At 39.9% G+C, this 13,188-nt stretch overlaps 1 protein-coding gene across 1 annotated transcript in view; it reads right to left on the bottom strand.

The window, feature by feature from the left end:
* Positions 1-13,188, bottom strand: part of HERC2 (HECT and RLD domain containing E3 ubiquitin protein ligase 2) — a 3,346,202-nt gene that overhangs the window by 1,880,933 nt on the left and 1,452,081 nt on the right. The window contains 2 exon segments of the mRNA XM_033948978.1: positions 9,601-9,743; positions 11,710-11,853. Coding sequence (XP_033804869.1) covers positions 9,601-9,743; positions 11,710-11,853 — 287 coding nt within the window.

Here is a 13,188-nt window from a genome sequence, read left to right as displayed (position 1 = left end):
GAATTTGCAGCCCAGCAGAATGAGAATGGTGAAGACAAGAACCGGGAAGAAGACCACAGTTTGGGTAGTGTAAAGCAAGAGGCAATATACACAGAATGACACACACATTGATGCTAAGATGGAAAAGTTAGACAGTGACAGAGAGAGAGAGAGACAGATAGAAAGAAAGACAGAAAGCTGCCAAGGAGAGAGAGAAAAAAAGAAAGACAGACAGTGGCCAAGGAGAGTGAGAGAGAGAGAGAGACAGAGACAGAAAGAAAGAAAGAAAGAAAAACAGACAGACAGTGACCAAGGAGAGATAGAGAAAGAAAGACAGAAGGCGACCAAGAATAGAGACAGAAAGAAAGAAAGAAAGACAGTGGCCAAGGAGAGCGAGAAACAGAAAGAAAAAAAGACAGGCAGTGGCCAAGGAGAGAGAGAAAAAGAAAGAAAGACAGACAGCAGCCAAGGAGAGAGACATACAGACACATCTATTCTAGCACCCGTTAATGTAACAGGCTTAAAAACTAGTAATACATAAACATTTAAACTGGATTCTGAGATAAACCAGCAGCCAATGGAGACTCAAAAGCACTCGGTAATAACATTTATGCAACCAAGCACAATGTGTCAAGGCAGGGGTACCCCTAATATTAACATGGATATCCCACTGCGACAGATCAAGATCTAAGTTATCTTCCCAATGTTGGCTATAAGCACTAAGATCTTTATGAGGCAACATTTCTCTCAATATTTTATATAGACCAGATACTGAACAAATATTTTCTCCCTCTGGGGCACAGAGTTGACGCAAGACATCTCTCTTGTGAGCACACAAAAATGATTTGTCTAAAGATGCCCAATAGTGCCTTAATTGGCAATAGGCAAATCTATTGTCCCACCTTTAACCCACATGTTCTTTATGGACTTCAAAAGGCAAGATCTCTACATTTTTGGGAAGTACATGTTCCAACTGTACAATCCCCTGCTGCACCCAGTCCCCAAAAACTTTATTCTCCATACCCAGCCTGAAGGCTACATTCCCACACAATGGCAGCATGCCAGTTAACCAAGTCCAGACTCTGTAACAGCCTTAAAAGGACACTGTCCTGCAAGTGCCTGGGTATACTCTTATTAGCCAGATGCAACAGAGAATAAAAATAATAAGGGGCAAAATATGCCTGCTTTAATACCACAGGCGTATACCGAGACAAGGACAGAATTCAGTCCTCAATATGATGTAAGAGGTAAGTGTGGTTATACAACTGGATATCGGGTAATCCCAGTCCCCCCCAACTTCCAACACCCCCTCCTTCAATGCATTCAGCTTTACTTTTGGTTTCTTGCCAACCCAGCAAAATCCCATAAAACTTCGTTCTAAGACCCTAATAATTTAAGGGGAATGGTCTATAAAACATACAACCATTTAGGCAACACTAAATTAAACTAAACTAAACCTTAAGTTTATATACCGCATCATCTCCACGGATATGGAGCTCGGCACGGTTTACAAGAACTTAAAATATAGGAAGAGAAGGAAAAAAAAAAAGGTTTACATGAACTTATATATAGAAGAGAAGAGTAAGGGGGCATAGAATTACATTTTAGTGAAAAGCCAGGTTTTCAGTTACTTGCGGAATAATTGGAACACCATCATACAAATCAAACTAATTTGCACCATCAAGGAAATTGGCAACGTTTTCCATTCCTCTAGCACCTTCTTGGTCCACTGATGTTTCGGCCCTTTCATACATTCCCTTATATTAAATAGCCTTAACTCTGATCTATTACTTTCCACATGGAAAACTGCCACAATTTTGCCAATAATAAAAAATCCAGCCTCGAGGACCCCTCAAATTATCATCCTATAGCTAACATTCCATTCCTAGCGAAACTAACTGAAAGGATAGTATTTGATCAACTATCCGATTTTGTCGAATCAACTAATACACTACATCCAAACCAGACAGGGTTTAGGAAAAACCATTCTACAGTGTTCTCTGATTGGTCTAACTACAAACATACTCTTATCTAGATCACCATAACTCTAATTCTTTTTTCTCTAGATTTGTCGGCAGCATTTGATACTATTGATCATGTACTACTTCTCGACAGACTAAAGGCCAAAGGTATCTGTGATCAAATACTTGATTGGTTCAGCTCTTTTCTGTCTAATCGCTCTTCTGTAGTCACTTTTAATTATTCCGTCTCTAAACCTTATACCCTTAATTATGATATTCCACGAGAATCCATCCTATCTCCACTATTGTTCAACATCTTTCTGCCCCCTCTATTGACCTTATGTCAGTCTATAGGCTTTACCACCTTCACTTACGCTGACAATATTCAACTCTCCCACCCACTAAACCCAGAAAATAAAGAGGAAATACTAGAGATCAATACAAAATTAGAGAAGGTTAAACAATGGCTTAGCCCTAAACATACAAAAAACAAAAGCTCTACTATTTCCTTTACCCTTCATAACACTCACCTGGAGCTTGTAACATCCTTAAAAATACTTGATGTCATAATCGATAACAAATTTTCTTACCATGAACATATAAGTAACATTGTAAAATCTTGCTTTTACAAATTACGAATGATCCGGTCAATCTCTAAGTTTCTAGAACCAAAATCTCTAAATATACTAATTCATTCTTTAATTATTGCCAAACTTGATTATTGTAACTCATTATTAATAAATATTATGCAAAAGGAAAAGAAACAATTACAAATCATCCAGAACACCGCCGTTAAACTTATTCATAACGGTAAAAAATATGACCACGTTACTCCTTTTCTGATCAAATCTCACTGGCTTCCTATTAATCACCGCATCACTTTTAAAATTTTATTACTAGTATTCAAAACCCTTGTTACTAACGAACCCCAATTTATCAATAAAGCACTTATTCCTTTATCAATAAAGCACTTATTCCTTATAGTACATCGCGTTCCCTTCGGTCTACTAACCAAAAACTCTTAGTGGTTCCCTCCCTGAAAATTATTGGAACCCGACGACAAGATATGTTCTCGGTGATGGCTCCTCAACTTTGGAACACTTTACCTCAGCAATTGAGAGAGGAAAATAATTTGAGTCATTTTAAAAGTAATTTAAAAAGTTTTCTTTTTAAAGACGCTTTTAATCTATAAATTATGTTCAAAAATTTTACATTACCTTCCAGGTTTTCTCCTTCCCCTCCTAATGTTTTTTTTTCCATTTATGGTTCTCTTCTGTACCCTAAAAATATTGAATTGTAGTTCTGCCCTTCTTTTACCTAATGTCTCGGTTGGTCTGTATGTCTGTTGGTCTTAACTATTGTTTTAAAATTTTAAAACATTATGTTAAAATAAATGTTATTTTTTTTTCTATGTTGTAACTCGCTTAGTAAAAATTAAATTAAGCGACTCATCAAATTAAAATAAAACTCTTCAGAAGAGGGAATCGCCTCCGATTTGTCTAAGTTGGAAACCTGCATAAGTACCATATTCTGTAAAGATCTCTAAAAGATCAATATGGGATGTCCTAGGATCCTCTAAATGAACTAATAAATCATCCACAAATGCAGCCAAATTAAATCCCTCCGTGTCCACTGTGTCCCTCTTGATAAGTTTGCACATGGTAAATATCCCTTATCAGGGGATCCAACGTAATACAAAGAGCAAAGGAGACAGTGGCATCCTTGTCTGGTCCCTCTATAAAAAGGAAATAGATCTTAAGCACTATTGTTTACAAAAATCTGTGCCATAGGGGATGCATAGAGCGCTCTGACTGCTGACACGAAAACAACCCCAAACCCAAATTATCGCTAGGTGGCAAACAAAAAAATCCCAGCGCACCCTGTCAAAACCTTTGTCGGCATTAATAGCAAAGGAACCTACAGGCACTTACACTGCTAGTTTCAAGTTTCAAGTTTATTAGGATTTTATATACCGCCTATCAAGGTTATCTAAGCGGTTTTTACAATCAGGTACTCAAGCATTTTCCCTCTCTGTCCCGGCGGGCTCACAATCTATCTAAGGTACCTGGGGCTATGGAGGATTAAGTGACTTGCCCAGGGTCACAAGGAGCAGCGCGGGATTTGAACCCACAACCTCAGGGTGCTGAGGCTGTAGCTTCATCCACCGCGCCACACACTCCTCCAGCGACACCAAGATTTTTCCCAAATTTTTCACAATGGTCCTACTAAGTATAAACCAAATTTGAGCCTCATCTATTAAGCTAAGGAGCACTCATGTCATCCGGTTGGCCAACACCTTTGCCAACAACTTAATGTCTACATTTAGCAATGAGATGGGGCAATAAGAGGCCGGCAACTGAGAATCTCTGCCAGGTTTAGGCAAAACAAATATCTGTGCCACATTTAAATCTGGCGGCACTGCCTCAGCAAGGCCATAACATTATACATGATCTGCAAGCCCTGATGTTAGAGGCAGATCTGGATATTGTCGTTATCACAGAGATGTGGTTCAGTGAATCCCATATATGGGAAGGACACAGATGGTCAAAAAGCAACCAAAATGCAAAGGACCTGGGGAGAGGAAGAAGCGATATGGATCGCTTTGAAAAGAGAAGATGGAACTTCTATCTACATGGGTGTAGTCTACAGACCTCCGACTCAATCGCAACAAATTGATAAGAATCTGATTGTGGATATCCAAAAGTTAGGAAGGAAAGAGGTGGTGCTGGTGTTGGGAGATTTCAACCTGCCAGATGCTGACTGGAATGTTCTTTCTACGGAATCAGAAAGAAGTAGGGAGATTGTGGATGCCTTTCAAGAGGCTCTGCTCAGACAAATGGTAACGGAACCCACGAGGGAAAATGCAATATTGGATCTCGTCCTCACAAATGGAGAGAGTATTTCTAATGTTCGAGTGGGTGCATCAAACGGTTTGATATGATGTAATGGCTAAAGTGGAGACTAGACTTAAAAGTTCTAGATTTCAAATGTACGGACTTTAATAAAATGGGAAAGTACCTGAAGAAAGAGCTGTTAGGATGGGAGGGCATAAGAGAAGTGGAAAGACAGTGGTCTAAGCTGAAAGGAGCGATAAAAATGGCTATGGACCTTATTGTGAAGAAAATAAATAAAAACAAGAGAAAAAGGAAACTGATATGGTTCTCCAAACTAGTGGCAGAGACAAATAAAGGCATAAGAGTTGGAGTTTGTGAAATATAAAAAAAACCAAGAAGAGGAGTGCAGAAAGGACTACATGGTGAAACTGAAAGAAGCCAAGAGAGATACGTCTGGCGAAAGCGCAGGCGGAAAAATAAATAGCTAAAAAATGTAAAAAGGGGAGATAAAATTTTTTTCTGATATATTAATGAAAGGAGGAAGATGAAAATGGAATTTCTAAACTAAAAGATGCTGGGAACCGATATGTGTTGAGTGATGAGGAAAGAGCAAACATGCTAAACAAATACTTCAATTCTGTGTTCACGGAAGAAAATCCTGGAGAAGGACTGAGATTGTCTGACAAAGTAACATGAGAAAATGGAGTAGATTCCGCACCGTTCATGGAGAATAGTGTTTATGAGCAGCTTGAAAAACTGAAGGTGGATAAAGCGATGGGACTGGACGGGATCCATCCCAGGATACTGAGGAAGCTCAGAGAGGTTCTGGCAGGTCCTATTAAAGACACAGGAGTGGTTCCTGGGGATTGGAGGAGAGCGGATGTGGTCCCTATTCACAAAAGTGGTCACAGTGATGAAGCGGGAAACTACAGGCCTCATTTCAGTTGTTGGAAAAATAATGGAAGTGTTGCTGAAAGAAAGAATAGTGTACTTCCTTGAATCTAATGGGTTAAAGGATCCAAGGCAACATGGCTTTACAAAAGGTAAATTGTGCCAAACGTACCTGATTGAATTTTTTGATTGGGTGACCAGAGAGCTGGATCAAGGACATATGCTAGATGTAATTTACTTAGATTTCAACAAAGTCTTTGATACGGATCCTCATATGAGGTTCTTGAACAAACTTGAAGAGCTGAAGTTAGGACCCAAAGTGGTGAATTGGGTTAGAAACTGGCTGTCGGACAGACGCCAGAGGATGGTGGTTAATGGAAGTCGCTCGGAGGCAAATGGCTGGAAAACAGAAAGCATAGAGTGGGCATAAATGGGAAGTTCTCAGACTGGGAGAAAGTGACTAGCGGTGTACCCCAGGGCTTGGTACTTGGGCCCATCTTATTTAATATTTTCTCAAATAACCTGGAAGAAGGAACATCCAGTGAGATCATCAAGTTTACAGACGACACAAAGCTATGCCGGTCAATCAGATTGCAGAAGGATAGCGAGGAACTTCAGAGTGACTTGTGTCAGTTAGAGAAATGGGCAGAGAAATGGCAGATTAAATTTAATGTGGAAAAGTGCATTTAGGCAGAAAGGCATTTAGGCAGAAAGAACAAGGAACACGAGTATAGAATGTCAGGTGCAACTCTGGGTAAGAGTGAACAAGAAAAGGACCTGGGTGTACTGATAGATAGGACCCTGAAGCCGTCGGCACAATGCACGGCAGCGGCAAAGAAAGCAAATAAAATGTTAGTCATGATAAAGAAGGGAATCACGAGTAGATCGGAAAGGGTTATAATGCCACTTTATAGAGCAATGGAATACTGTGTCCAACATTGGTCTCCCAACCTAAAGAGGGATATAAAACTGCTGGAGAGGGTGCAGAGACGAGCAACGAAGCTAGTAAAAAGTATGGAGAACTTGGAATACGAGGAACGACTTAGGAGACTGGGATTGTTCTCCCTTGGGAAGAGAAGACTGCGAGGGGATATGATCGAGACTTTCAAAATACTGAAAGGAATCAACAAAATAGAGCAGGAAAAAAAGTTATTTACAATGTCCAATGTGACACGGAGAAGAGGACATGGACTGAAGCTGAGGGGGGACAAGTCCAGGACAAATATCAGGAAGTTCTGCTTCACGCAGCAAGTGGTGGACACCTGGAATGCTCTCCCAGATGAGGTTATTGTGGAATCCACCATTCTAGGATTTAAAAGCAAACTAGATGCACATCTCCTTAAGAGAGGCATAAAGGGATATGGGTGACTAATATTACGCCAGGAGTACACCTGGCTGGGCCTCCAAGTGTGCGGATCGCCAGACTTGATGGACCGAAGGTATGATCGCGAGATGGCAATTCTTATGTTCTTATGCTTCAACTAATAGCCAATCTGTCAATCAAATCAGGAAGGATTCCGGAAGACCGAAAAGTGGCGAATGTTATGCTGATCTTCAAGAAAGGTTTGAGGGGAGAATCGGGAAACTACAGACCGGTGAATCTGACCTCAGTACCGGGAAATATAGTAGAGGTGCTGATAAAGGACAGTATCATTGATCAACTTGATGGACATAATCTGATGAGCACCAGCCAGCATGGCTTCAGCAAAGTAAGATCTTGCTTGACGAACTTGCTGCACTTCTTCAACGGAGTAAACAGACAGATAGACAAGGGTGACCCGGTCGACATTGTATATCTGGATTTTCAGAAGGCATTCAATAAGTTCCGCATGAACGACTACTTTGAAAAATTGTGAGCCATGGAATCGATGGTGAACTACTCATGTGGATTAAAAACTGGCTGGCGGATAGGAAACAGAGAGTGGGAGTAAATGGCCAATACTCGGACTGGAAAAGCGTCACGAGTGGAGTGCCGCAGGGTTTGGTGCTCGGGCCTGTGCTCTTCAACATATTTATAAATGACCTGGAAATTGGTACAACAAGCGAGGTGATTAAATTTGCAGACGATACGAAGTTATTCAGAGTAGTGAAGACGCAGAAGAATTGCAAAGACCTACAAAGTGACATAAACACGCTCGAAAAATGGGCCACGACATGGCAAATGAGGTTTAACATGGATAAGTGTAAGGTGATGCATGTCGGTAATAAAAATCTTATATACGAATACAGGATGTCCGGCGCACTACTCGGAGACACCCCCCAGGGTCAATGAAGTCATTTGCGCAATGTGCAGCAGCGGCGGAAAGGGCGAACAGAATGCTAGGAATGATTAAGAAGGGGATTACGAACAGATCGGAGAAGGTTATCATGCCGCTGTACCAGGTCATGGTACGCCCCCACCTGGAATACTGCGTCCAGCACTGGTCACTGTACATGAAGAAGGGCACAGTGCTACTCGAGAGAAGAGTGACAAAAATAGTTAAGGGGGTGAAGGAGTTGACGTACAATGAGAGATTTAGAGAAACTGGGCCTCTTCTCTCTTGAAAAGAGAAGACTGAGAGGGGACATGATCAAAACATTCAAGATAATGAAGTGAATAGACTTATTAGATTAAGACAGGTTGTTCACCCTCTCCAAGGTAGAGAGAATGAGGGCACTCAGATATGTTCACAGTGATGGGACCTCAATGGTGGAATGCTTTGCCACAATACATTAGAACTGAAAATGATATTGCAACATTTAAAAAATTCTTAAAAACTTATCTATTTAATGATGCTTTTAATATCTGAAACTTTTATACTTTCTGCAGATGTTCCTAACAGTGTTATGGATTAATTACCCCTTACCTTTTGTTTTTTCCTTTGTTTTTCTACCAAAAATTTAAGATTGTAACTTTTAATTTTCTCCCTCCCGATTCATGTCTGTATTTTATGTAACCACATTGTTAAATGTTAGTTTCTTTTTATTATTCTTTATTGGATTTTGTACATCGCTTAGCAATTTTAATAGGCGATTCATCAAATGTACTAATAAAACTTGAAAACTTAAAGTTAAAAGTTCTTCTTCATCCAGAAAGTGGTAGAAAACTGGAACGCTCTTCCAGAGACTGTTATAGGGGAAAACACCCTCCAGGGATTCAAGATGAAATTAGACAAGTTCCTGCTGAACTAGAATGTACGTAGGTAAGGCTAGTCTCAGTTAGGGCACTGCTCATTGACCTAAGGGCCACTGTGGGGGGGGGGGGGGGGGGACTGCTGTGCACGATGGACCACTGGTCTGATCCAGCAGCGGCAATTCTTGTGTTCTTATGTGTTCTTCCATCATTTTTCTATGCCTTCCATCCACCATCCTCCTGGGGCAGATGCATGACCAGAATGTAGTTGAGTCATCTCTGTGCTGTGGTGTCTTTCTAGCACCTTACTTTCTTGACCCCCACCCCATGTGCTTGATCCCTATAAGCTTGAATGTGAGCATTTATTCTAGGCCACTGCCTTTTCTGACACCAACATGTTCACCATCAATGCAGGCAGTAATGGGCTCTCTCTCAACATATGATTTATGTTTTACTTTCCAGATGATGTTGTCACTTCCTCCTCTGAAACAATATTCTGAAGCAGGAATTTTCTTTTGGAAAATGCCTACACTGACTAACAGAACTGAAATTTTTTTTTTAACTTCAGTAACATTATAGATCAGCACAAATGAAAGAAACTAGTCTAAAAGTGGAAAAAAGCCAAAGACACTGTACTTTAACATTTAAGTACAATTTGGTAAAATGTGACCAACTTAGCAACTATTTCATACTTAAGAAAGATTTTGCTATTTGTTGAAAGGCAGAACATTAATGAAGTATAAAGATACCATAAACTTTAATCTACAGTAGCAAATACTAATGAAACTGGAAATTTGATAACATACAAATTAAACTTTTTTACCTCAAGTTCTTTTTTATCAAATATAGCCTTCACTGGAGATGGCTGAGTAGCAGCAGTCATCAGTTGCTGCAAAAGGATCATGGAAGGCTGAGGACCTTCAGGGGATATATCTGCAGTATCAGGAGAAGCCACTGCTCCATCATCTAAAATACCAACATAAAGAAAATGTGTCAATTTAAAGAAATTCTGCAACAGGTATAAATTTTTCAGTTCCCTTAGCAAAATTTTTTCAAATGCATTTGTCTTCAAATAAGTAAATGTTCCCAAAAAATTAAAAAATAAGAGCCAAAAGCATAACTGCTGTTTTAAATTCCACTGTGTTTTTATTTTTATCTTTTATGGTTTAGCACCTGATAGATAATAGGACAAATATGTTTCTCAATGCATAAGTACTCCAGGACTCTTTTTTAAAATATATATTTTTATTAACCAAATTATCAATAAACATACCAGGAAATCAGCAAAGAAGTACAAAGCAGTCCCTGCCCACCCAACTACCCTCCATAGCCAACCCCATACCTCCCATCCACCCACCCTATTATACTAAACAGCAAAAATATTCCAGCATCCAAAGATCCAACAAAATCATGGGTTCAACAAATGGCTCCGAGCCTTAGGAGTCAAGGTGAGCCAAAAAGGCTCCCAAATATTACAAAACAAGTGTCCTAGTGTAGTATCCAATGATGTCAAAAAGAGTCGTTCTATGAAGGCTTGCTGTATCATGAAGGTATGTCAATGAGACAAAGTTGGTAGATCCTATGTTATCCAACAATGTAAAATGTTTTTTCTCCCCAATAAAATAGCTTATTCCAAAAAGCCCTGAAAACACTTTGGGGCTGAACGGGGAATAGACTACAATGTAAATACTATTGTCCAAAAACGGCAGGAATGAAGTTGATGTATGAGGAATCTGTAAGGATTTGGATAAACTCCTCTACACATGATGCAGAGACTTGACCAAAAGATCTCCTGTAGGTGGGGGTTGCACTGGGAGGTGCTTAGTATATAACAAATAGCTAAAGTGATATGGCGTACAATGGGCAAGTTCAGATGTTGCTGAAAAATGATGTGTGCCCCTAAACCTGTCGTTTAAGTGTCTCATTTGACATGCTTGAGAAAACAAATTTAAACTCTTCAACTCCAATCCACCTCTGTCCCTTGGCCTCATTAGTGCAGACAAGGATAACCTAGCACGCTTCCCATTCCATAAATATAAACTCAAACATTTCCCCAATTCTTTATCATGTTTAACAGAGAGTAAAACTGGGAGCATCTGAAATACATAGTTTAGTTTCATAGTTTATTTAAAATTTGATTACATGCCTATCAAAATTCTAGGCGAGAGTACAATATTAATAAAAATAAGGTATATAATAATTTAAAACAAAGTGGGAGTTAAGAGTTGAAAGCAGTTTTAAAAAAGTGGGCTTTAAGCTTGGATTTGAATACTGTTAAGGATAGTGCATGACGTATTGATTCAGGCAGCCTGTTCCAGGCATACGGTGCGGCAAGAATGAAGGTACAGAGTCTGGAGTTGGCAGTAGAGAAGGATACAGATAAGAGGGGAAGAAACAATCTCCACAAAGAATGTGAGAACAACAATAGTGGAGATAACCAATATATCAAATTGACTAAAAAAAATGGTGTGCATGCCAAATTCCTTAAAAAAGATATATATTTCAAATTGTGCTATTCTTTGCAGGACTTATAGAAATGATGTGAACACTATTTTCTTTTTTTGTCAAATTGACATGTTGGTTATCTCTACTGTCTGATGTTAATCTTGACACAAAATTTTTAATAAAAGTCTTACTTGAAAAAATTTAATTTGCAAATATTACTTGAGGAAAGTATGACTATGCCAATTGAAGCAACTTTTTAAGAATTTTGAATTATACAAGCTTTCTGACCTTACAGTACTATCCCAAAGCCCTGATAGGGTCAGAAATCATTCCTGTGCACAAACACTATAACTGAGTGAACCACTCCATTTTCAAACTTTCAAACTTGATTTTAATTTTGATAAGAAATCACACATTTCAAACAGCAAGCATTACAATAAAGTGGCATTATTTAGTGATGACTAGTTTCAGTGGGCCCAAATCATACCTGAATGCATTAACCCTGACTCGATAATAGCTGGCTGAGACAAGATCTGTCTCAACTTATCTTGGTAAGACAACAGAGCTCGACCTGCTTTCAATATGTACAATTTTAACTGCTGACATCTTAAACGGTTCAAATCCACTTTATCTGTGAAAAGAGAGAGTAGAGAATTGGTTTTTAATTTTATTTCAAAAAGCTATCCAAATAAACAACTTCTTGTACATGACGGTGCCTTATTATGAAGTATATGACAGTCAGAATTTCAGAATATTCTAAAAAATTATTCATCTTATCTAATATAATAAAACGCTAGCCGCGCATGCGCACTCCCACTTGCGTGCACCGGTTTTCCGTAAGCTGTAGCGACCCGCAGGTAGGAGTGCGCATGCGCGTGAAACTCTCTCTCTCCCTCTCCCCGAGGTGGTTGACACCGAACCAGTTCTGAGACCGCGCTGGAGGCGGGGGGGAGGGGGAAGGCTAAATATTTGTCCCGCCGGCCCTCTCAGCTCTTACCGCGTCTGCCAGAGAGTTGTGATAGAGGACGCTGTCGTGTCACCGTCTCCAAACTTCAGCACAAGACCCGAGTCGGCGAACCAGCTGGTCCTTTGCCGGCTGCTGCCGCTCATGCTGAGGAGCGCGGTGTACAGGCACTGAATGGCGGCGGCTTCTCCTCCCGCACAGGCCTCTTCCCTCTCCGCCAAAGACGCTCCGCTCCTAATCCTTTTGAAAATGTTTGGCCACTCCTTTGGACTCTATACCCCTTGGACCTCCCCAAATACTATTTATTGCTCAGGAACCTACTGAGATATCCAAGGTGTTAAGTGATGGTCAGAAATAACTTCAGTCACTCCTGCCCCAGTTGCCCATTTTCAAAATGGTACAGCCAGGTCCCAATTGCAGTATCATAGTACTGCTACTAGGGTCAGGGTGTCAAATAAGGGAGAGCTTCCTTCAATAATGCAGCTTGAGAAGTTTCACTCAAGCTGTGTTATTCATTTTGCATAATAATTAGCTGTTATGTATTTGTATGGGATGTATCTCTTTATTTAACTTTTGTGTGTTGTAAATTTTGTGTGTAAGGCATGTTAATGATAATTAACATGGTTGTTGCCTTATACCCCTTTTACAAAACTGTAGCATGGTTTTTAGCACTGGTGGTGGCGGTATCAGCTCCAACGCTCATAGATATTCTATGAGCGTCGGAGCTGTTACTGCCACAGCTGGCGTTAAAAACTACACTACAGTTTTGTAAAAAAAAGGGGGGGGGGGTTAGTGCAGACACAGAAGAACAGGGGGCAAGAGAGACAGATTTTGGAAAAAAAAAAAAAAAGGAGAGAAAGACACACAAAAAAATACAGCTGCCAATGAGAGACAGTGAAATAAAGAAATACAGACAAGGAGATAGACAGAAGGTGGTAGTCAAACACACAAAAAAGGACAATGGATATATTGGATATAAAAGTTCTCATGGTAAGATTTTAG

This window comes from Geotrypetes seraphini, chromosome 6 (genome assembly GCF_902459505.1).
Source record: "Geotrypetes seraphini chromosome 6, aGeoSer1.1, whole genome shotgun sequence".
In the NCBI taxonomy this organism is placed as follows: domain Eukaryota; kingdom Metazoa; phylum Chordata; class Amphibia; order Gymnophiona; family Dermophiidae; genus Geotrypetes; species Geotrypetes seraphini.
Note: the sequence above shows the minus strand (reverse complement) of the source record. Positions and strands in the feature narration are given on the sequence as shown.